Source organism: Thalassophryne amazonica, chromosome 6 (genome assembly GCF_902500255.1).
Source record: "Thalassophryne amazonica chromosome 6, fThaAma1.1, whole genome shotgun sequence".
In the NCBI taxonomy this organism is placed as follows: domain Eukaryota; kingdom Metazoa; phylum Chordata; class Actinopteri; order Batrachoidiformes; family Batrachoididae; genus Thalassophryne; species Thalassophryne amazonica.
The window spans coordinates 32,347,219-32,373,343 of record NC_047108.1 but is presented as its reverse complement, the minus strand read 5'-3'; the positions used below and the strand labels follow the sequence as shown (position 1 = coordinate 32,373,343).

General features: G+C 40.5%; 1 protein-coding gene across 2 annotated transcripts in view; it reads right to left on the bottom strand.

Moving 5' to 3' along the window:
* Positions 1-3,924: 3,924 nt before the first annotated feature.
* Positions 3,925-26,125, bottom strand: part of LOC117512005 (probable pleckstrin homology domain-containing family N member 1) — a 48,021-nt gene continuing 25,820 nt past the window's right edge. Inside the window, exons 5-11 of one of the 2 annotated variants that reach the window (XM_034171937.1) lie at positions 22,772-22,859; positions 22,547-22,683; positions 22,292-22,438; positions 20,322-20,408; positions 20,044-20,119; positions 14,756-14,832; positions 3,925-4,191 (exon numbers count right to left, since the gene is read on the bottom strand). In XM_034171937.1, coding sequence (XP_034027828.1) covers positions 4,060-4,191; positions 14,756-14,832; positions 20,044-20,119; positions 20,322-20,408; positions 22,292-22,438; positions 22,547-22,683; positions 22,772-22,859 — 744 coding nt within the window. In that variant the 3' untranslated portion in view covers positions 3,925-4,059. The remainder of the gene's footprint in view (positions 4,192-14,755; positions 14,833-20,043; positions 20,120-20,321; positions 20,409-22,291; positions 22,439-22,546; positions 22,684-22,771; positions 22,860-26,125) is intronic. The other variant, XR_004561180.1, reaches the window with a different exon arrangement.

Below are 26,125 nucleotides of genomic sequence, written 5' to 3'. Positions count from 1 at the left end.
GCAGGCTTTGTGTGAGCAGTGGTCCACCCCTCTCATCAGATTTTTATTGCGAATAAATGTCTGAACGATTTGGAGCTTTGCTGCATCAATTTTTTCCAGAAACTGTGAGAGACCTCCAGGTGGTAACCATTCGGAAAATTCAAATGGCTTTCAGGGACAATTTTATGGGGATTACACAGATTAAGGAGTGCTCCAGCCGGTTTAAAGACCGCCCACAGCTGCTGAGAGCGCGAGCGGTGGAGCCCCATGGCGCAATGCAATGCCATGATGAAGCCTCACAGGACATGTTCTGGCATGTCCAGGCTCATCCACAATTTCTTGGTTAGTCACACGACTGAAAACCCACCGACAGCCGTCTGAAAGCCGTCCTGTGAGACCAACACGGAGGTGGTTTTGTGCCGCGCCGTGAGCGGCTCCGTGGCTCATCCGTCCGCTTTTCTTTCCATGAAAAAAACTCCTGTAACAGTGGAATGTGCCGAAAAAGTACTGATGTCCACGTCTCCTGCCATTGTTGTGTAACTCAGACAACGTCCCGGATCAACAAAGCCTTCACGTTGGAAATTATCTGGTTGATTCAGCCTGTCGATCGGCGCTCGGAGTGCGGCGCGCTCTCAGCAGCTGTGGGCGGTCTTTAAACCGGCTGGAGTACTCCTTAATCTGTGTAATCCCCATAAAATCGTCCCTGAAAGCCATTTGAATTTTCCGAATGGTTACCACCTAGAGGTCTCTCACAGTTTCTGGAAAAAATTGATGCAGTCTTGCTAGTCAGACGACGTCCCAGATAAAACACAGCATCCAGTTTGGAAATGAACGGCACATTCCACTGTTACAGGAGTTTTTGTCATGGAAAGAGGATCGGAGGAATTCCGCGCGTTGCGGCCGTGACGCATGGCGCAAGGCAACGCCGTGATGACCCCCCCTGGAGGTCTCTCACAGTTTCTGGAAAAAATTGATGCAGCAAAGCTCCACATCGTTCAGACATTTATTCGCAATAAAAATCCGACGAGAGGGGTGGACCACTGCTCACACAAAGCCTGCTCACAGGCGAATGATGCAACCGACAGGTGTGAAAAAAACTCACGCATGCGCACGAAGGTTCAAGCTTGGCTAATGCAATCACATGTGATTCAAATCCATATGGTTTTTGAAAAAAATAAAAAGGTCGGATACTTTTCTAACAGACCTCGTATTTGTCAGTGAATTGTTCTGTGAATTGTTCTGTAATTTATGTTTGTAGCATGGTCCAAGCAGACGGTCATCCCTTTGAGTCTGGTCTGCTTGAGGTTTCTTCCTCAGAGGGAGTTTTTCCTTACCACTGTTACTCTGGGGGTTGGTAAGGTTAGACCTTACCTGTGTGAAGCGCTTTGAGGCAACTCGGTTGTGATTTGGTGCTATATAAATGAAAAAAAAATTGAAAAATTTTTTTTGCACCCCTACATTACAGTGCAAATTTGGGAAAACTTATGTTTGGGAAAAACCAAACCAAACCAAATAATAAATGCATACAGTTCCGGTGTCGCCTACCGAGCTGTCCCACCTTAAAATTGGTCCGCCCTGCCTTCACTGCACATGCATCATTAGCCACGGTTCACCAATTAATACATAGTTTCTGCTTCAAACTGCACTGCATTTTATTTATTTGGGGGGTAGTTTTAAGACAGAACAACAAACAAAAAATGATAAGTTTTTTGTTTTTCTGATTTGAGTTTAAAATATAAACCAAAGAACTATCAGGTTGAGTGGACAGAGACGTCTGGACACTTATGCAGGACTCAGACTCTCAGCTCTGTAGTTTAAGATCATTTACTGGTTGGTAAAGCAGGTCTGGCACACAAAAAAGGAGTCCAAGATCAGCAAACATATCAATAACATCAGGCGATAAGGCATGGTCGAAAAAACAGGCAGTTGGTCAAAAACACATGGCAAGCAGGACTAAGAGAAATGAACAGAGCTGGAAGCAAAAGCATAAAGCATAGTGATCTGGCCGAGAACTAGTGGAACCAGTGAAGCGTATATACACCCTGGTGATGAGCCACAGATTGGAAGCAGGTGTGCGGAAAGCTCCAGAATAGGGTGTGGCCCAGACAGTGTACACCGCCAAGCACCAGGAGAGATAGGGAAAGACAAAGCCCAAGCAGGAAAAACCCAACAAGAGAAAACAGACCCAGAAAAACAAATCAAAACTAAACTAAGCAGCATGACAAAATATAATGCAAAGGTTCAGGCCATGACAGTACACCCCCCCAGCAGCTGACTCCAGATGGCCCAGGAGTGTCAGGATGTTCAACATGGAAGTCCCAGATTAGGTCAGGGTCCAGAATGAAGCAGGAGGGGATCCAGGAGTGCAAGAACAAACGATACACTGATTCAGATCCTTTTCTTTCATATTCATAAGTGGTTAATGCACTTGGTTTCAGTGCAGAAGGTTCCCGGTTCGAATCCCACCCCTGCCACATTTCTCCATGTAAGGTGGAGTTGGGTCAGGAAGGGCATCTTGCGTAAAACTTGTCCCAATTCAACCTGCAGATCCACCTTAGATTTGCTGTGGCGACCCTGAGTGCAAACAAGGGAGCAGCCGATGGGACTTGTGCTTTTATTGCTGGATCACAGCTAAGCTTCTGTTTCAATACATATTCAATAAAATGGCACTGTAACGGAACAGTGTAATAATTAACACAGTCCAAAGGTCCTTAGTTTTAGAATTGCTTATTATTATTATTATTCATAATAATAATAATTCAAATTTTGAGAATATTTTTTTTGAATTTTAAATAAATGTGTTGAGAAACAAAACTAATTCATCATGCCAAAAAAGTTCTAATTTGAAGAAACATAGTCAAAATGAGAATAAAGTTATGAGTTCAAGACCCAAAGTCTAAATGTTATTAAAATAAAAGCAAAAAAAAGTGGGAAAATATTGTATAAAGTCTTAAAGTGATCCAACTGTAGAAAGTCTCTTTTTTGTCTACAATTTAGTTACAGATGGTTGTTGTTTCACATTAAACATCTCCAAAGTCCCACATTTCTATGACTGTGCATGTCCAAATTCTTCCCACATCTGCCCATATCTGCACATCTGTTGCTGTCACACACCTGAGGTCATGTGTAGTCCGTATGACACGTCCACCTGGTCTTTAAAACAAAGGAAGACATGCCCTTCTCCAAAGAGGGAGAGGGTGTGGCAGCAGCAGCAACAGCCTGTGCTGGCAGACAATAATTTGATGTTATGGTGTTAATTTTTGTGAATGGGTGAAGAGTCTTTCAAACTAAATTAGTATTTAACTGGATCCTCTTTCTCCTTCGTGTCCTTTTGCAGAGTCCAGTCACTCTTGTTTGATTGTGCCCCGCATTTGTTGTATTTCTTTGCAAAATATATTATAATTTATTCTCAGAATAATTAATGTTTCATCATCAAGTGATGATGGTTTATTAAACTATAAACATATGACACCTTTATATGCAAAATCACTTTTTTCATCCCCCCACCTAATATTTTGTTGCACCATTAAATTCTTCTCACTGGATAAACTCATGTACACTGAGCAGTGAGTTACGTTCATAACTGGTTCATAAGTGGTTCATAACTGAGCGGCGGTAATTAAGTGTTTGCTGTGGCAGTGCATGTGTGTGTGTTTATCACACACAATAAAATGTAAATGTACTTTCCTGTAGATGCACATGTGTGGTAGTAGAATAATTTCATGACTGCAATTTATATAAACAAAGATGAGACAAACATTGTGTTGCAAAACAATGCCCTGCAAGAAATGAATTTGTAATACCACAAAAACTGTAATACACTGGAACATTACTGGATTTCAGCATATACTGGAATGTTAACCTGTGAAATAAATGCAGATATGTCACATTTAAAGTGTTTAATTGATAATTGGAAATCTTAAACTCAAAACAGTTTTTTGCTTAGAATTAAATAATCTTTATTTTGAAAACAAAACATTAACAGTTGGAAATGAACATTTTCCATGTGACTTCTAACAGTGGCATAGATGTGCACACTCCATATTATCTACACGTTCGACATTCATCCTGTAATCATTGTCAGCTGTGTCCATTGACGTGACATTGGTCGGCTGTTAACATTGGTTCCTGGGACTCCTTCCTGCTCCTCCGCAGCTTCGGCATGATTGGAGGGACGCTGCGATTGACAGTGATGGAGCTGCTCCCGTCGGGCTACACACACACAAAGTTCTGTTGGTGCCTCTCATGTAAGGCGATATTAATCTGTCTAAACCATTCATGCTCTGCAATGGCAAATTTGAGTTGTTTAGATAATATGTGAGCCAGCACTTTATTAACAGTTTTCATGTTGAGTTCAATATATAATTAGCACAAACAGTGGTGGCTTTGGTGGCCACCAAACCTAGGCTTTGAAAATGAAATTTAAATACAAACACATTTTAAGCCGCATGTAACCTGAGCCATCCATATATTGCGAGAGAAAGAAGGAAGGAAGATGCCACATTCACACCAAGTCCTTTCCACAAGGTTGTGTGTACTACTCAGTTTTACAACATTAGGAATTATTATTCAGTGATCAGCAATTAATGGTTTCTTCTCTGATTTACAACATTTCAGTGCTGAAACAGTCTCTCTCTGAACATACATGTTCACTCAGTGCTCTGCTTGACCATGTCCCATGCTATCTTCTTCTTTCTTGGTTAAATTCATACAAAATCCTTTCTGGAGGGTTGTCTGTAAACACTAGACCATAAGCCAGTAGTCAATTTTGACCAAATCAGTATCACTTAAGGGGACTAAAGGACACTTACAATCCAGCCTCAGTGTACCATGGCCTACACAAAAATGTATGATAGCCATACCAGAGTTGTAGGGGTCAAAAGTTAAAGTTGCTCTAAAAAAAGTGATGCAAATTATTGGTTGAACTAAAAGGATTAATAAATGTAATAGTTTTGACTGTGTTGAGTGTTTAGGCTCCAAAGTAAAGGCCAAATAAGGTGAGTGTCCACTGGATTCTATGACATATAATCTATGTTACCCCGTAGGGTGATAACTAAGCATGATACATGGTACAAACTATTTCTTTTTCAAACCCTATTAACTCAACCAATAATTTGCATCACATTTTTCAAAAATTGAAGCAATTTTAACTTTTGACCCCTGTACAAACTGAAATTGACCTTTGTCACCATTTTGCTGTTTTTACCCCAAAACTCCATAACATTCAATCGTAGATAGTGCAAACTATACCTTTGTACTTTTCAATATGATTGGAGCATTTTTAATTTTGATCTCTGTGTAATTTTTCATTGACTCCTACCTGGCTACAGCTACCACCCTGGGATGATGATCATACATTTTTGTGTAGGTCATGGTACAGTTGGATTGAGATCTGGGCTCTGGCTGGACCACTCAAGGACATTCACAGAGTTGTCCTAAAGCCACTCCTTCGATATCTTGGCTGTGTGCTTAGAGTCATTATCCTGCTTCAAGATGAACCGTCACCGCAGTCTGAGGTCAAGAGTGCTCTGGAGCAGGTTTTCATCCAGGATGTCTCTGTACATTGCTGCATTCATCTTTCCCTCAATCCTGACTAGTCTCCCAGTTCCTGCCACTGATAAACATCCCTACAGCATAATGCCACCACCATCGTGGTTCAACACAGAAAGATAGGACCCCATGGCATGGAGTGGTAAGATGGAGACACCAGTTTTAGTTTGCTCATCTGTTGAGTGATCCAGAGGTATTAACATGGACATGAGAGTCTGTGCTTTGCCTTTAAAACAGGAATTTGGAATATTTTTTTTTGACATTTCTAATCTTACAGTTCTCAGGTCTGTGTTTGTGGTCTCTCTGCAATGAAAAGAAGCTTGACCCTTGTGCTGTGGGGCTAACTCAGGGACACTAAGGAGAGCAGTGGGGGCTCCGGGAGACTGCAGACCAGCTCTCTTGTTTCCCGCACTGGTTTGCTAGAGCCAGAGGTCGGTGAAGCTGTTTGTTTGATCGCGGGCCCCGGCAGTAGCAGCTTGCTAGCTACCTCCAGCGAGCTTTGCTGTATGCTAGCTTTCGGTGTTCAGGACTCTAGTAGTGTGATTTGCTTTTAATCTAGATCCACTACGAAGTGAAACCAACATGACTCTAAAAATCCTTCAAAGTGTTAGATATATTTCTGTGTTCAATTATGGATTTTTTCATTTGTTTTCTCTACTTGTTTTGGTATTAAGGTAGCTATCTTATTTAGGATTATACTTTTAGTTTTCATTTTTATTCTCACTTTCCTTTGTTCTCTCTTGGTATGTGCATGTAGAACTAGATTTTACCAGTTTGTACCACTTAGGACAAAGAGAGTTAGGTTACAATTATAAATCAAATGTCTCCCGTTATTGCGTGGGCCTCGGGAAGGGGGATGGACCTCCCTTGAATGCTCACAGGAGGCCAATAAGAGAAAGATTTTGCGAAATAAGTTCCGCCTCTGTCACGCATATGTAATCCTGTATAAAACTGCTTGTATCCACTGTTCTTGGTTCTGTAAGAGCGGAACTTGTCTGTAAGAGAAGTTCTTGCAGGGCCCAGGCCTGATTATTTTTGCTGTGACTTTGATTAAATTTAGAAGTGCAGAATAGTTGGAGTTTGCACTTTGTAGGGGAAAGAACTGGGGGAGGAAATAACAAAAGGGACATGGAAGAATTAAAGGAGTCCATGAATATGATGTCCATGGAAATGGCATCTTTGACGAAGCAGAACCACATCATTACAGAACTGTTGGGAGAAATCAAACAGCTGACACGGCAGAATTCTGAACAAGAACAGATAATTGTATATATCTGGAAAACTGGGTGTCTGATTTGGAGCAGCACTCTCGGATGAACAATGTCATCATTTCTGGACTAAAAATCAAAGCAAGGAATTTTTCAGAGGCTGTGACAGGAATTTGCGCTGAGGACGGTATTGGACACGAGGAAACTGGAACAGGTGACTGCATTCCTTCATAGCAAGCATAATGACATTGATAACAAAAACTAGATGCCTGTCACACTCTGCTGGCTTGGACTCAGAAAGATAAGCCTTTCATTCCAGTTATTATCATTCATTTTAACAGAAGGCACAAAGTTGAATTACTCAAGCAGGGAAGGAAGCTGAAAGGCACAAGTCTATCTATAAAGCAAGAAGCATCTGTGTGTATGTGGCTCACATCTCTCTCTGTCTGTTTGTCAGATTGGCCTCAGCTTTCGGATATGGTTTGCACATGGCATGATAATATGCATCTTTTTTTATGAAATTATTTATTTATTTATTATTTGATTATTTTTCAAAACCTTTAATTTGAAACCATTATTTTGATTACAGGGTTGGCCCATTCCTTCTCAAAATGTGCCTGTGAATAAAATCAAGTGCACTCTCTCTTCTTCTATGGTGTTTAGTGCACCAGTTGAATCGGCTAACATTATCTTTGCCTTAGCTGCACAATCAATGAGATTTATGCGGTCTGACCCAGATTCACTGTAAATATGAGTAAATTAAGTACTTTCATTTAATTTTTTGGTGTTTTTTTTTTTTTGTGGGATTGTGTAAATGCAGAAATGCGCTCCATCATCAAAACGTACCCTGAATGTCCACAACAGCAGTGTAAAGTTATGTGTCACACCATTAAGCACCAGATCACTGCCGAACACTGTGTTCTACTGAAGAGTGCAGCATGTCTTTCATAGGATTATGTATGTGCATGGTATTTCCAGAGGAGGTCAGCGAACAGTGAGTCTTTGAACTGCACACACACTGAGCACATGACCACCACAAATTACACAATCTGCATTGTATTTTAATTTTACTTTATGTTAGGGCCCCTTCACATGTAGCATGAATTAGCAGGAATCAGGGTGAAACAGCCCGCATGAAAACATCGAGCCGAGGGACACACGGTTGGGCAGGCATGAACGATCCCACTGCAACAGTTTCGTGCACACTTGTGCGCCTGCACTAAACCGTCACAGCAGGAACACAGTGCGTGCAACTGAAGCATGTGGAATGACATCGTGCAGCTGCTGTGGAAAAAAAATACATGCCACCCCCGGGATTCAAACTTACAGTTTACAAAAGCTCTGATTGCCAGACAGAAACCTTACCACTGCTCTACCATCGCTGTCCTATAAAAAGATGCATAAAATGCCAGAAATCAATACGGAGATAAACGTATTTTAAAAAATAAAACCACACACCATAAAAAAAATCAGAATTCTATTGAATCCCTCTTATTGAGTGAACAATACAAGTATGATTTGTCTGTTCCTCTGTAGATGACCCATGGTCATAGACGTACAGTCATGAAATGACATGAATCAAGCAGTGCAATATATCATGTCCACATCTGCTGGCCTAGCATGTCCAGCCATCCCTGCATGCATGTCTGGCCCAACACACGTGTCCTGTGGACGGCGTCATGTGGAACAGAGCTCACGTGGGTGGCTTGACATTCAGACCGCCCGCTGCGTGTTATGATCTAACGGTCCATTTCACCTGGGGTAGCCTGTCAATGTGTGCGGCGTGCATGCAGTCGCTGCAGCCCATCTTAACAGCGATATATGTTTTTATGTATGTCCACGTGATGACAGCAAGCAGACACGTGCATCACAGTGGACAGTTGTTCATTCATGTCCGTCAAAACATGGTACATGCTCTCCAGCTGGAATGTCCAGAGCCAGAGATCTCCACAGCTGCTCCTGTGGGTGGACACACCCCTTGTCAAATACATACCAATGTGTCACTCTGTGTCTGTATTATGTGATCATTTCTTTTTTAGTTATTTGTTATGTAATTGTGTATGTAGGTAGAGTAGTACTTAGTAATATACCTGTCCTGGCTGTGGTCTCTGTGTTTTTAATGTGAGCCATCATCCAGCTGTCAGTGTGCTATGATCAGCTGACAGGCGGCTCACCGTGCCATGTGCGCTCTGATGTGGCTGTCCGGCCCTGCATGTGATCATGTCTGTACATACATATAAGCATTTTATACAAGTGTGCCTCCCCCAATACATGCCAAATTGTAGGGGGAGCGCGAAACACACATACATCATATGTGTTTCAGGGGGAGAGGGGGGGGCGACACACGTGCACCACGTGGGTGCACTTAAACAAATTTCATATCCAGCTCGAAAGTGATCATCTGCTCACTGTTTTCATGTCAACAGTGTGAATGGCCACACATTTTTTAAGTGTCACATGAGAGGTGTTAGAGGTTCATGTGTGTCACCTGGAATTTGGCTGACACCTGCCGCGAGAGGGATCAAATGACCTCTCACAGGGCACTCTCTGTATTTCAGCCGCTAGTGTGCGCGAATAGCTGTACTGATAGGTGTATGAAGCGTTGGGGGCAGCTATGATTTTTCACAAATGGCATGCAATTCCTCCTTTGTGTGCTAGTTGGCTTAAATCGTGTTATGTGTGAAGGGGCCCTGAACATTGCAGCCTGGCATCATCAACATAATTGAGCTGCCCAATCTACATTCTGGCAGGCATTATTTATTACAAGAGGCACTGATGAAAAAATAAAGCCTTTTATTGCATTTATAACACCATCTATAATGTGGCTTTTGGCAGAGATGAGTGGAGTTGTGAGCTGGTACTTTTTTAGGGCACTTTAACAGCTACAATTTGTGTGTTTGATTGATCCTTGGCTCTATTTGCTTTCACATGGAAATACATCACAGCGGACAAAACAACGTAGATAAAAACCATATTGGACAGAAGTTCTGTGTTTATTTTTCCGGGGGTTGTCTCATCATTTTAGACACATACAGCATATACAGCATGTACTACATACAATGGTGGGCACAGATAACCAAACAATTAACTTCGATAACAGATAATCAGATAACTGAAAAGTTATCTTTGATAAAGATAAACCACCCAAAAATGTACTGGAAGTTACAGATAACCGATAAATTCCAGTATTGTCTCTGGTACATTTGCAACTACTAACAAGCTGAATTTGAGTTTTAACACCATGATCACTTTTGAAAGCATCAAAAGTGACAAAAGACCCAAACAATGAGCTTGCACTTCTATGTCTAAACATGCTGCCCCCTGCTGGAAGCTCTTGTTTACTACACAGCTTATAGCACAGCAGCAAGCTGAGAGCAGCCACAAAGCCAGGTCTCTAATAATCACAACTCTCCGTTCAGACGGAGGTCTTGGAAAATAAAGTCATGCTGACTTATGGTTTTGATTTCTAAATAACATTAATACCGATAGAATAACTACACTAATGTCAATTCTGTCAATTGTACAAAGTTAAAATATAACATATATCTTTTAATGTTGAATAATGCATTAATTCTGAGGTTTTGTAACAAACACAGACAGATCGCAAAGGATTCTGGGTAAAAGTGCCTCTGCTAAACACTGATTGGTTCAGTCATTCATTATGTAAACCAACACGTTAATGTGACGTGTATTGTGTGTTGTGTTTACAGATAAATGTGGTTTTGTAAAATATTCCATTTTTATTTGTAAAAACAGGCATTTTTACAGAGCCCTGGAAGTGTCTTCGCAAAATGTTTTGAATGTGGAGAGAATGTGCGCACGTTTTATTAGTGCCGTGCGCACGTTTGATGATGTTGTAAAAGGTGCACTCAATATTGTGTTTTAGAATTCATCATAGTACAGAAACAGCATTAGTGAAGGTTACAAATGATCTTCTTATGGCCTCAGACAGTGGACTCATCTCTGTGCTTGTTCTGTTAGACCTCAGTGCTGCTTTTGATACTGCTGACCATAAAATTTTATTACAGAGATTAGAGCATGCCATAGGTATTAAAGGCACTGCGCTGCGGTGGTTTGAATCATATTTATCTAATAGATTACAATTTGTTCATGTAAATGGGGAATCTTCTTCACAGACTAAGGTTAATTATGGAGTTCCACAAGGTTCTGTGCTAGGACCAATTTTATTCACTTTATACATGCTTCCCTTAGGCAGTATTATTAGACAGCATTGCTTAAATTTTCATTGTTACGCAGATGATACCCAGCTTTATCTATCCATGAAGCCAGAGGACACACACCAATTAGCTAAACTGCAGGATTGTCTTACAGACATAAAGACATGGATGACCTCTAATTTTGTGCTTTTAAACTCAGATAAAACTGAAGTTATTGTACTTGGCCCCACAAATCTTAGAAACATGGTGTCTAACCAGATCCTTACTCTGGATGGCATTACCCTGACCTCCAGTAATACTGTGAGAAATCTTGGAGTCATTTTTGATCAGGATATGTCATTCAATGCGCATATTAAACAAATATGTAGGACTGCTTTTTTGCATTTGCGCAATATCTCTAAAATTAGAAAGGTCTTGTCTCAGAGTGATGCTGAAAAACTAATTCATGCATTTATTTCCTCTAGGCTGGACTATTGTAATTCATTATTATCAGGTTGTCCTAAAAGTTCCCTGAAAAGCCTTCAGTTAATTCAAAATGCTGCAGCTAGAGTACTGACAGGGACTAGAAGGAGAGAGCATATCTCACCCATATTGGCCTCTCTTCATTGGCTTCCTGTTAATTCTAGAATAGAATTTAAAATTCTTCTTCTTACTTATAAGGTTTTGAATAATCAGGTCCCATCTTATCTTAGGGACCTCATAGTACCACATCACCCCAATAGAGTGCTTCGCTCTCAGACTGCAGGCTTACTTGTAGTTCCTAGGGTTTGTAAGAGTAGAATGGGAGGCAGAGCCTTCAGCTTTCAGGCTCCTCTCCTGTGGAACCAGCTCCCAATTCGGATTAGGGAGACAGACACCCTCTCTACTTTTAAGATTAGGCTTAAAACTTTCCTTTTTGCTAAAGCTTATAGTTAGGGCTGGATCAGGTGACCCTGAACCATCCCTTAGTTATGCTGCTATAGACTTAGACTGCTGGGGGGTTCCCATGATGCACTGAATGTTTCTTTCTCTTTTTGCTCTGTATGCACCACTCTGCATTTAATCATTAGTGATTGATCTCTGCTCTCTTCCGCAGCATGTCTTTTTCCTGATTCTCTCCCCTCAGCCCCAACCAGTCCCAGCAGAAGACTGCCCCTCCCTGAGCCTGCTTCTGCTGGAGGTTTCTTCCTGTTAAAAGGGAGTTTTTCCTTCCCACTGTCGCCAAGGGCTTGCTCACAGGGGTCGTTTTGACCGTTGGGGTTTTTCTGTAATTATTGCATGGCTTTTGCCTTACAATATAAAGTGCCTTGGGGCAACTGTTTGTTGTGATTTGGCGCTATATAAATAAAACTGATTTGATTTGATTTGATCAAGCGTTTTTGTAAATTAAGTTTGAAAAAACTTGTGATTAAAAATATCATACAGTGTCTGCTCAGCTTCAGGACGAATACTGCCATGAACACTACTGACCAGTAGATGGCAGTAGAGGCCTTGAAAACTTGCCAAAGCAAAATTCCAGATAATCCATGTCTGCTACATTTAAGATGCGTGGAATTTAACAAAAGCAAATACAATAACAACATCTATAAACCCAGAGAATATATTCACAAGAGTTTTAGGCACTAGAGTTTAATGCTGTTGTCCGTAGAGCCTGAACAGAGTGTCTAAAATGCATTTGTCCTGTCGTGAACGTACTGAGATTACCCTATCCTACCCATAATGCACTGCTGGGCACAGCATGTGCTCACTAAAACCTTAAAAATTAGCACATTACTTTAAAACTAAAACATATATCATATTTTCACTTTATAAAACTTCAGACATAACAGTAATTTTAAATAACTTGTTCAAAATTAGTTTGGTTAAAATTTGAACCATAAGTTTAAAATGTATGCCTCTGGATGATTTGGGTGATATTTCCAACATATCAGTATGGGGTTAAAGGAAGTCATTTTTGTTTTTGTGTGTGTGACCAGTTCTTCTTTGCCTGCAGAGGATAGAGCAGGTCCTCCTGGAAGCAGCTCTCTTCTGTTTGCACAGGGTGGAACTATACATCTGTTAGGAAACTTTAATACATAGGTGCTCAACTGATTTTAAATTTTAAAAATGTTTGCTGCTGTTCAGCTTCTAAAAGCTATCAGACAAAAATGTATCGGAAGATAATTAGTCCGATAATGGTTTTTAAAGTTATCTAAAAAGATAATCCGATAATGAAAACATTATCTTCGATAATTATCTGTTATCGGATTATCGGAGCTGTGCCCACCACTGACTACATATCGATCCAAAATTTACTCTGAAGTGCCAGACATCATGCCAAAAAAACTATACAATGTGTGAAGTTCAGACTTGTTTTTCCTGTTTTGTCCATTAGTTTGTTTTGAATTTTCATCATAAGTGAACTGCACCATGATGCATTTGGAACTGGACTAAGCGCAACCTTTACAAGTGGATTATGGTCCACTTGGTGGGTCCACACCAGTATTTGAGTGTCCACAACTCCCTGAACAAATTGAACTTTTAGCTTTGAATGAAACAAAACAGGCTAGGTGTGAAAGTACCCTGCAGTGTTGTTCATTCATTCATTTTCAATATCCATTTATTCAATTTAAGCGTCACGGGGGAGGTCGAGCCTATCCCAGCGGTCATTGGGCAATAGGCGAGGTACACCCTGGACACTACGCCAGTCCATCCCAAGGGCTGGAGTGTTTTGCACAATAAAAATGTCATAAAAATTGTGTTTCCATCCTGGCACATAATGCTGGAAAGAGGCAACAAAAATGCTTCATATGCTACTGCATTAATAGCTTTGAAAGGTTAACTATTATCATTGCAGACTGTAATAAAAGGGTTAAGATGTGTGATGTGGAAAAAGGTTGACAGCAGCATTATGTGCTCATCGTATATATTAGGCCCAAATGTCAAAATAGTGAATATGCTTCAAGATCTATTTGCTGCAGTATTTTCAAAGGCCAATAGATGTCACTCATGTGCTGCAAGACTTCTCACTCACTCACTCCCTCATCTTCAACCACTTATTCCAATTTGGTCAGAGGGGAGCTGGGGTCTATCCCGGCAGTCATGGGGCATGAGGCGGGGTACACCATGGACATGACGCCAGTCTGTCACAGGGCCACATACAGACAAACAAACACAAACCCGCATGGACACCTATGGCCAATTTAAAAATTCCAATCTACCTAACCTGTATGTCTTTGGATGGAAAGTGGTGGGAGGAAGCCAGAGGGAAACCACACAGACAACATGAAAACTCCACACAGAAAAGCCACAGGTGGGAATAAATCCCATGACTTTTTTGCTGTGAGGCAACAGAGGTAACCACTAAGCCACTGTGCTGCCCTGAAGTTAAACATGCTGAACAAATTACAAAACAACATGGAAGAAGCTACACTCATCATTTATACTGAACACAGAACTGTCTGAAACTTCTAAACACTCAAGAATTCTCATTACAAAATAGTTTTGATGCTGTTATCATCAGTGATTGAAAAGAAAATCTGTTGATGTACTGGCCAGTACGTGACGTCACAATGTCAGCCGCAGCTTGTCACTCAACAATGAAATAATTATACAAACCTGATTAAAAACTAACTGATTTGCTTATATATATCACAATCCATAAATCATCTGATTTTAAGGGTGTAAAGTGGTCATTAATCATATTGTATATCTAGCAAATTTTCAAGATTTTGCCAAACGTTTAAGCACAGTGACAGGACTGTAGGTGGAGTGGATGATGGTCATATTTATGTTTTGGCAGTTGGTACTTTATGTTGTTCAGAATTTTCAAAATCTTTTCGTAACCTGTCAAAAATAAAAATAAAAACCACGTCAGTCTACCTGCTGCAATTGGAAAATCCACTTCTGGTAATCGTCCAGACAGGTACAAGAAACCTGCAGAGGCTCCAACAGCTCACCTGAAACACATCACAGAAAATGACTCGTCTTCACAATCAAAGTGAAAATGGTTTGCTTTCTGGGGATTTTGTTTGCTTGGTGAAATGGTAGTGTGGACACATGTTTTTCTTTAAATGTGTTAAAAATAAGCAGTTATCAATTGTAGTTCTTGCTATTGTTTATGAGTTCAGTGGAACAAATATTTAACTTGGTGAAAATTGGAATGTTCCATTCAACGAGGCCTCATTAAATGGAACATTCCAACTTTCACCGCATTAAATATTTGTAGCACTGAAAGAATGAAAAACATTCATTATTTGATTCATTATTTGTTTTAAAATAGATTCTTGTCATTTGATATTTTAATATGTACATGTTGCACATATGAATGAGCAAAGCTCTTCAACATCTCACAATGTCATTGTGGTCCTTCAGACTGCTTTAGAGCAAATGCTTCAGGGGAGCATTAGCATGGCTAAAACTTTAGCATGGCTCCACCCCCTCCCCCAGACCCCCCACCTTTTTAAGCATTTTTCTTTATTTCCCTTTCAGCTTCTGGGGAGTACTGCCCCCCGCCAGCCCCCCTTATTTACCGCTCTTTTGACCCGCTGCCACTTTAGCATTTTTTTAAATGTAGATGTAGATATTCAAAGTTTTCAGCTAGTTGACTGTAGGGCTGTACAATATGGCCAAATTATCATATCTCAATATTGTCATATCAATATGATATACGTACGATATGACTATGATTTCACACAAAGTGCAGCAGCAGTGAAAATTTAACATTCTTATACAAAACAGTAATAATACCACACTCATTTTGCACTTATAACAAGGTTAGGATACAGTGCCATCCAAAAAAATTGGAACACTTGAAATTTTACACATTATAATTTGTTTATGCCATTTTTAAGAAATAAAAATATAAAGAGTAAACATTTCTAAAATGATCCTCCTCAAACTCAAACTGAAAGCAAATCTCTAAAACCTGATGATACCTGTAAATAATAATCAGTTTTATTGCCAGTTTTCTTCACACAAGTAACAATTCCAAGTCAATGAATATGTCTTGGACTTTATTTACATCAATTATGAAGAAATACAAAAGTTTCTTTCACCAAAACATCAAATCTAGGCTTTCATCTCAATGTGCTTTCTGTCAGATTGTAGCTGAACTTTCAGGTCTTCTTTTAAAGAAAATCCTCCTCTATACCACTTCATTAGGAAGCTGGATTTTATATTTTTAATTAATTTATATCAAGTTGTAGACATTTGCTTTCACTTTTTCACAGTTTAAGGAAGATAACTTTAGTTTTATTTATCAAAAGTTGTATAGTAACTGGTGTGTCACACAGCAAAATTAAGAAGTTATTTAATCAAAAGCTGTCTGCTTGTTTAAAAATCACTGGAAAACATTTATATATAAATATATAAAGGCCCCACGAATTAAAGGAGAAATACCGCTTTTAACAACCTGGGCCGCATTTCTGGTGTAAAATATGGTAGTTTACTCACCAATATAACTTTGGTGTCATTATTAGTCCACGGTTCAAACGACGTGTTCAGTTCAAATCTGAGGCAACATTTTTTCTTCTTCTACTAAGGTAGATTAGAACTTTTTGTGGTACACAGCACCAACTACTGGACAGGAGGAACCTAGCAGTCAATGTGACTGATTTGAAAATGCAGGTCTTTCAACCAGACGTGTGGTGCCGTGACATGTCAATCATCTGTGTCCAATCAGATTTCAGGGGAGTCCAGTGAAACCCTGGCCTCCACTCTAGCTCCACCCATTCCAGGAAGTGTTCAATATTTTACATTTCCTGTTTCACTGTGGACTCAAAATTTGGCAGTTTCTGTTTCAGTGTGAACTTGCCACTAAGTTCCCGTGAGATTCCATGAGATCTCGTCTGTCAATCCAGGAAGTGTTTGACATTTGACATTTCCCGTTTCACTGTGGACACAAAATTTGGCACTTCCTCTGTGGGACTCCCTGTATCATGAGTGAGCTTCGTGCCGCTGTGCGTCGCTTTGTTCGTATTAATTTATAAACAACAGAAAAGGGACTTACATTTTGCTGTTCCACTGGTGCTTAGCTGTCCAACACGAACTTTAAAGAGTCCAAAATTACGGCAATGTAGTCTGTGATGCCGTGCAGTGATTTTGTGTACTTCAAAAAAAAAAAAAAAGACTTTGTGTAGTTCCTCAGTCTGGCAAAAAACATCAGAAATTTGTCCAGCTTTTCATCTTAACAGGTCTTCATGCCTCCAGATAGCTTATGGCGAAGTGGATTTGTTTTCATTTGTGTGTGTGTGTGTGTGTGTGTGTGTGTGTGTGTGTGTGTGTGTGTGTGTGTGTGTGTGTGTGTGTGTGTGTGTGTGTGTGTGTGTGTGTGTGTGTGTGTGTGTGTTATAAGAATTAGCAGCATCAATTAGCTCCTTCCAACCGTCATCTGCTAGCAACACAAACTCCGCTATGTTTAGCTAAACGTTACCCCCGGTAGTGTGAGCAATAGCATATTTCATGTAGCACCAAAATTGCATGCTAAGAACTATTGCACGGTCAATGAAACACAACGGCAAAATGGTATGAATAATCCATGTCACATGACATACAAGCCACCAATCAAATGACAAGGATCCACTCAGCCATTATATAACTTCTTCTCATAACTTCTATAGTGTTATGAGCTTGAAGCTTTTCTTGAGAGAGAAGCTAAATGTCCTACAATGAAAATTCCATGTATCACTGTATACACTGACTAGTTACTAGAATATTCTCAAAGGTCTGGTGTGTGTGCCTGCATGTGTGTATGTGTGTGTGTAAAGGTATTAATAAACTAGTGTTTGTTTCAGGTGTCTTGTTACTGAAGCAGCAATGATAACAACAGTATCAAATGGAACCTGCTTCAAAGTGAAATGTGTCACATGACTAAACACTGCAACTGCTCTCACAGGTTGTTTAGCCTCAGCAGCGGTTTGTGGTTTGAACTGAAACTGTTGCTTTTTGCGTATATTTTACTTTATACAAGAGACCATGTTTCTATTCGGTGCCTCTAGGCACCTTTTCTCCTGTATCCTGTTATTCATATATAAATGACCAAAATGTGGAAATAAGATTATTATTTCTTCTTCTTTGTCTTTTGGCTGTTCCCGTTAGGGGTCGCCACATTAGATCAATCGTTTCCATCTCACCCTGTCCTCTGTATCTTCCTCTGTCACACCAACCACCTGCATGTCCTCTCTCAGCACATCCATGAACCTCCTCTTTGGTCTCCCTCTTCTCCTTCTGCCTGGTGGCTCCATCCTCAGCATCCTTCTCCCTATATACCCTGGGTCCCTCCTCTACACATGTCCAAACCATCTCAATCTCGCCTCTCTGACTTTGTCTCCAAACCGTCCCACCTGAGCTGTCCCTCTGATATGTTCATTCCTAATCTTGTCCATTCTTGTCACTCCCAAAGAGAATCTCAACATCTTCAGCTCTGCCACCTCCAGCTCTGCCTCCTGTCTTTTTGTTAGTGCCACTGTCTCTAAACCATACAACATAGCTGGTCTCACTACTGTTTTGTAAACTTTCCCCTTCACTCTTGCTGATATTCTTCGGTCACAAATCACTCCTGCCACCTTTCTCCACCCACTCCACCCTGCCTGCACTCTCTTCTTCACCTCTCTACCACACTCTCCATTACTTTGAACAGTTGACCCCAAATATTTAAACTCATCTACTTTCACCACTTCTACTCCTTGTAACTGCACTATTCCACTGGGCTCCCTCTCATTCACACACATGTACTCAGTCTTGCTTCTACTGACTTTCATTCCCCTTCTCTCCAAAGCATATCTCCACTTCTCTAGACTAGACTCAACTTGGTCTCTACTCTCACTACAGATCACAATGTCATCTGCAAACATCATAGTCCATGGGGACTCCTGTCCTGTCTGATTATTATTTAATATAATTATTTCATTTGATGTACTTTTTTTAACAAAACAATTCTCATAATACAATAAACAGTGTGGTCATTTTGTGCAACGTGTCAGTGAGTTTTGCACATTTTTACTTGAGGTCTTTCAGAAAAGTTAAGCTGTCTTTAAAGATGGTGTTGAATAAAATATAGGACAATTGGTGTGCATGATACAAAACATTGTCATCAACAATTACTGTAATACCAACTGCAGGACTGTGTAAATGTTTCAGTCACATTTACTTTCACCAAAATCAACTCATCTAATATTTAGAAATATAAACATCTAAAATATGTGTTCACTTTTCACCTTTAATTTTTTTATATATATATTTATTTATTTATTTGGTAGTCAAGTACACTTTGTTAAAAAAATACACGTGTGTCTAATTATTGATGAAACGCATCATTTGCTCTTTTCTTTGACACACTACTCATCAACCTTAGTAAAACTGCATGAACTCAACAAGTAATAAATTAGACTATTGTGTTTTATTTACCTGCTTATACACAGCGTGTCTGATCTAATCAATGCACATTTCTAAATGGTAAATGGAGTGCATTTATATAGCGCTTTTCCATCTGCATCAGAGGCTCAAAGCGCTTCACACATCATCAATGCCTTACATTCACCCCGATGTCAGGCTGCTGCCATACAAGGCGCCCACTACACACCAGGAGCAACTAGAAGATTAAGAACCTTGCCCAAGGACCCTTAGTGATTTTTCAGTAAGCTTGGGATTTGAACCGAGGATCCTCTGGTCTCAAGCGCAATGCTTTAACCACTAGACCATCACCTCCCCATCACCTAATTTCTGACTATTTTTAGCTGATCGTATTGTAAATTCACATTTTTTGAGGCAAGTAAATATTGTATGCCTGTGTATCAACTCTTTGTGTGTGTGTGTGTGTGTGTGTGTGTGTGTGTGTGTGTGTGTGTGTGTGTGTGTGTGTGTGTGTGTGTGTGTGTGTGTGTGTGTGTGTGTGTGTGTGTGTGTGTGTGTGTGTCTGTGTTCATATGCATATGTTACTTTTTTCTTATATTACCAATTACAATCGGTGACTGAAAGGTTGCTGGTTCAACCTCCAAACGGGCAAGATCAGTTTTAAAGAGCAGCACTGTTCCATCATTATCATTGCTGAGGTGCCTTTGAGCAAGGCCATCCGGTGTTCCAGTGAATTTGAATCCAGTGAACAAACTGGTTTTACTGGGTGGTTCAAAGTGTAACTGGAGCTTTGTGTGTGTTCAAATGTGTGTGTTTACCCATCAGCTCAAACTGCAGGCGTGACGGCGAGGCCGACCTCTCCACTGCTCTGACGCTTTGTCGGGCCAACCTGCCCTGTGACACACACACACACACACACACACAAACACACAGAAGTACGTTGGTATGACAATCACCAGGAATCGCACCAAAGAACCCAGAAGAAACGTCACATTTAAAAGTTCCACACTCTCCAGTTCAGATTACATTCTTGGCTCAACATAAAAGTGGCTCAACATAAAATAAGAAATATTCCTATGATGCCATTTTACACAACCTCATAAGTGAGATTCAGACGTTTGTTGTCAACTGAGAGCAGCAGCACGTCCTGAGGGAATAGAACCATCAGCCTTTCCTGTAGACCCTGTAACCACAAACAACAATGGCTCACGTGTTGTTTCATATCATACAGTCACGTATGATCTTTACGAGAAATCAGCTGCAAGACATTACTGTCGAGACCAGGGAGTTACTAACTGTTACTAACATCACCCCCACCCCCATTTTTTTGTTCTTTTTAAAAATCTTTTATTAATTTATGACAGTTTTTAACAATTTTATGGAAATGTTTGAGCTACTGGACAACTGGATTCCCCTGCTGGGATAAATAAAGTATGGACTGATTACTTGACCTGATGTCCGTCAGACTGTGTAAAAACAAAAGGACGCCATCTACATGAAACATCTCTGACCTAAAGCTGGAAGGCCATGCTTCAAACACAACATTCAGCTGTTATGGTTCAGCATTTGTATTCTCTGGAGCTTCACATGTTCATCACTTACTATTACAGTAGCAAGCAAATGTTTGGGGAAACGTGGAGTATATTTATTACACATTGTACTGTATTTTTTTCCATCAATCATTTGGAGACAGATGATTTGGAAGCAAAGAGCTCCTAAAACACAATGGTTGTAGAATTATGCATTTTGTTACTGCAATTTGTCTCAAAACAATTAAAATCCTCATGTACAGCTGTGGTGGGGCGTTTACATACTCACAGTGGACATGAATGTAATTTTTGGCCTTTTCTTTGAACTGTTCTTTTTGTCAGGGAGAAATTATGGGTCATTCCATGTCAATTCAACGAGGGCCTATCACTCCTTTTGTCTCAGATTTTCCTCGAATTTTAATCAAATATTCCCAGACTATTCAGAACAACAGATCTGAAGATTGAGGCCTGTAGGCCAAGTAGTTTCTGAGATATGGCCAATTTAGTGTGCATGGAGTCTGCCGTTTTTAGGCAAAAATTATGGCCGTCATTTCTGGAGCCATGTTCAAGGTAGAATATCTCAGCAAATGATGGACTTAGAGGCCTGAAATCTTCTGTGGCAGTTGTCATGGACACCTAGACTTGGACTATAGTCAAACAACAGACATTGACAATAAACTGTGAAGTTTATGTTTGCTCAAACTATGGAAAATATTACATTGACTATTGTGAGCATCCATGTTTGAGACACATACCATTCCCCTCAAAGAAGCCTTTCCATTTCTTGGCTCCTTAATGCCAGCTATACCGGCTATGAAATATGTAAATTTGGCATATCTGTGGTAAACAGTTACTTCAGTGTCTCAAACATGAATGCTCACAATAGTCAATGTAATATTTTCCATAGTTTGAGCATACATAAACTTCACAGTTTAGTGTCAATGTCTGTTGTTTGACTATAGTCCAAGTCTGGGTGTCCATGACAACTGCCACAGAAAATTTCAGGCCTCTAAGTCCATTATTTGCTGAGATATTCTACCTTGAACATGGCTCCAGAAATGACGGCCATAATTTTTGCCTAAAAACAGCAAACCCCATGCACACTAAATTGACCATTTCTCAGAAACTACTTGGCCTACAGGCCTCAAACGTCAGATTTGTTGTTCTGAATAGTCTGGGAATATTTGATTAAAATTTAAAGAAAATCTGAGACAAAGTGTGTGAGGCCCCTCAAATATTCTTTGAATTGACATGGAATGACCCTTATTATACAGCAAACATCATTAATGACTTAAAAAACATGAAGCTTGAATTTATTTTGGGTCCTCTCTAATCCACACAGGGTCAAAATTTTACATACATGCATGCATGAATACATAAATAAAATGAGTAACGGGTACAGGTTGAAACATGCTGTGACATACTCGGTGGAGGCGAATGCAACTTTAACAGACACACAAGATTAAGACTGACATACAATTTTTCAAAATGTCCAGGTGTTACAGAATGAACGCTGTGGTACTGTCATATTTCTTACCTGTCTGTGTGAGTTAATGATGTGAACTATGGATAAGTATCCTGGTGGTCCCATGTGCTGTATGGGGGAACCCTCCCACTGCCAGATTGGAGCTTGGAGTATGTACTTCTTCAGCTCTTCTCTTTTCCAGTGCTCATCACAGGGTAACTGGAAATGTGTTGAGTCGTTTCAGGGACTTCAGCAATAACAGTGTCACTGTAATGTGATGTGGACAAATCTTCAGTTTTCTGTGTTGTGTTTAAAACAATTTGGTACCAGATAGGACAGAGGGCAATGGGAGGGGCTCATGGGTAGTATCTTTGACTTGTATGTCCTCTCTTCTATGTGCTCCATCCATTTTTGTAACTCTGCAGCACTGGAACATTTGAATATCTTGGACTCGACAACTGGACCTGGATGGAAGAAGAGTCATAAAGGTGTTGGGTGCTTTTTGTGGTGTTAGCAAATGTGAGGTGCATTTAATGTTTTCCACCAACTCACTGCTTATCTCAAACATGTGTGGTGAATGTGGCGTGTCAGAATCCGTGGACACAACTCTGAAGGAAAGTCCAGAAAGAGGAAGGACGCCCTGCAGGAACAGTCAAGACAGACTTTATGGAAAAGTATGGTCACTGCTCCAAAAACGGCAGAGGGCATCAGATCATGTCACTGTGTCACAGTCGACTCATCTACTGTTTGTACTGATGCAGGTTGATGTTTGTGCCAAACTTGCAGACACATCAGACATTACATTATTGTATTCTGTCAGTATTATAGTATGTTCCAAAACATTCAGTATAATGAACTTTATAGGAACCACTGGGTTCTCTTAACCCTGTAAGCCCGATCAGCCCGCCAAGTAGCCAGTTGGCAGCATTGTACATTCACATGTATACAGGGTGGCTCAAAAAAATGTACCCAAAAGTATTTTGACAGCACAGAAAAAATAATCAATATTATCAGACATTTTCTGCATGACCACGTGACCGAAGCATGTAATTTCTTTCTCCCCAGTGCACAGTTTTTACTTCAGTCTTTCCTTTTTGATGTTTTAACCCTTTATCTTTTACACCACATGATAAATGTAACCTCCTCGCCTGAAATTTCCCAAGAAACAAATCATCTGTCTCCAGTTTTCCGGAAAACCACCATTTGCTAGGGAGTTACTTCACTCTGAGACTGAATGGAAAAGATGTAAGTCAGCCAATGATTTTTGTTCTCTGAATTAGGGTCAACTGCAGCATTTTTGCTGGAGTTTATTGTCTTGCAGAACAAACTTTAGGGTTCCTGAAATGAGAAAAACACCATTATTGCCCAGTAAAATCATTTCCCGGTATTCATATTTCAGAGTACTTCTGAGTACATTTTTTGAGACACCCTATACATAAACCATCATTTTTCAACATTGCATCCAGTGAGTCAAACACACAATCTTAAGAAATGATGGTTTGTCAAAATGAAAAGGATAGAGATCCATGCTGTACTTTTTGTGGGTGAGACTCAAAACTTCTCAATCGCATCAATATGACATGCTACAACCCAAATTCCAATGAAGTTGGGACGTTGTGTAAAATGTAAATAAAAACAGAATACAATAATTTGCAAATCCTCTTCAACCTATATTCAATTGAATACACCACAAAGACAAGATATCTAATGTTCAAACTGATAAACTTTATTGTTTTTGTGCAAATATTTGCTCATTTTGAAATTGATGCCTGCAATGTTTCTCAAAAAAGCTGGGACAGTGGTATGTTTACCACTGTGTTACATCACCTTTCCTTCTAACAACACTCAGTAAGCATTTGGAAACTGAAGACACTAACTGTTGAAGCTTTGTAGGTGGAATTCTTTCCCATTCTTGCTTGATGTACGACTTCAGTTGTTCAACAGTCCGGCGTCTCCGTTGTCGTATTTTGCGCTTCATAATTCGTGTTTTGCACATATAATTCTGACTGCAGACTTTGAGGAATTTGACAAGAACATTGCCCACTGAACCACCCAAAACCACAGTTTTCTGTCTTTATTTTTACAGCTTTGCAGTTATTGTTTAACACTCATTCAATGGTGTTCCTTAATTTGGGAGAGGTGGACTTGACTACAACACTGATTATTATTGCCATCAAGTCTGTTATAAATAACTGCTACATTTCAAAGTTCTAGGGTGGCACGGTGCCTTATACCCCCATCATACTAGAGGGCGAATGAGCCTGAATCCTGTCCAAATGGAAATTCGACCTACATTCAGGAGGTGTCGAGGTGCATTCGTGGCCATCGGACAGCATTATGAGCACAGTCTAAACAGTCAGGCACAGTCATGCGGCCACCTTGAATGTTTTGCACATGTTCAAAACATTCTTGGCGCAATCAAAGTGGAAAAATTTCGAACGGCAGTCGAAGTACCATCTGACCACAGCCTGACTGCATATTCTAAACAATCAGATGGCGTGAAACCAGTGTCGCTGAACAAACGGTCCCCCCTAAAAATCGGCCTGTCCTGCCTTCACTGCGCATGCATCATTAGCCGTGGTTCACCTATTATCACTTCTTTTCTGCTTCATCATCTATCTTAGTGACACATATCTGAAGCTTTTGTACAACAATCATTTCATCATAAAAGACAGAGGAAGCGATCAGAGCACTGCAGCTACACAAGCTGCTAGCTGCTGCATTCGCTGCATGTTGCTCATTTCAAAGTGTCACAAAATTTCACCTGTTTCTGCTTAAAACGGCCTTGTTTCTGCTAAAAACTGACACCTTACCTTGTCATGCGATGGTTAATAATCCCATTAATCCATTTGATCGCTTTGGGTGAACAGACTCTTTCCCAGACGAGCTGCTGTGGTCCCAAATGATTCATGCGCAGTGGAGGCAGGGCAGACCAATTTTTAGGGGGGAGACCGTTTGGTCTGCCACATTTTGATCACATTTGGGGGACGTTCGGTATGTTTCTGTCATGGGCCGAATATCCTGAATGCACCTGAACACACCACGAGCGCATCTCGAGTACTACTGCATTATAGGCTGTTATATCCATATTAGACCTTACAGTAGAGATACATTTCCATCCCTTCCCATGGGTGACATAAATAATGTAAAATATTGTGCCATATCTGTGACACCATGGGCTGTCTTGTGCACATCAATGCATCATTGCATGTGTCAGAGGCTCGCACTTGAATGGATTCACCACTGTAATATACATATACGAGGGCTGTCAATAAAGTAACGGTCCTTTTTATTTTTTTCAAAAACTATATGGATTTCATTCATATGTTTTTACGTCAGACATGCTTGAACCCTCGTGCGCATGCGTGAGTTTTTCCACGCCTGTCGGTGACGTCATTCGCCTGTGAGCACTCCTTGTGGGAGGAGTCGTCCAGCCCCTCGTCGGAATTCCTTTGTCTGAGAAGTTGCTGAGAGACTGGCGCGTTGTTTGATCAAAATTTTTTCTAAACCTGTGAGACACATCGAAGTGGACACGGTTCGAAAAATTAAGCTGGTTTTCAGTGAAAATTTTAACGGCTGATGAGAGATTTTGAGGTGATTCTGTCGCTTTAAGGACTTTTTCACGGTGCGAGACGTCGTGCAGCGCTCTCAGGCGGCGTCATCAGCCTGTTCAAGCTGAAAACCTCCACATTTCAGGCTCTATTGATCCAGGACGTCGTGAGAGAACAGAGAAGTTTCAGAAGAAGTCGGTTTCAGCATTTTATCCGGATATTGCACTGTTAAAGGAGATTTTTTTAATGAAGACGTGCGGACGGGTCCGTGCGGACGGGTCCGCGCGTCGGGATGCAGCCGCCGCAGCGCTCCGCCACAGGAAAAACACCTCTGTTGAAAGCCTTAAGGACAAGT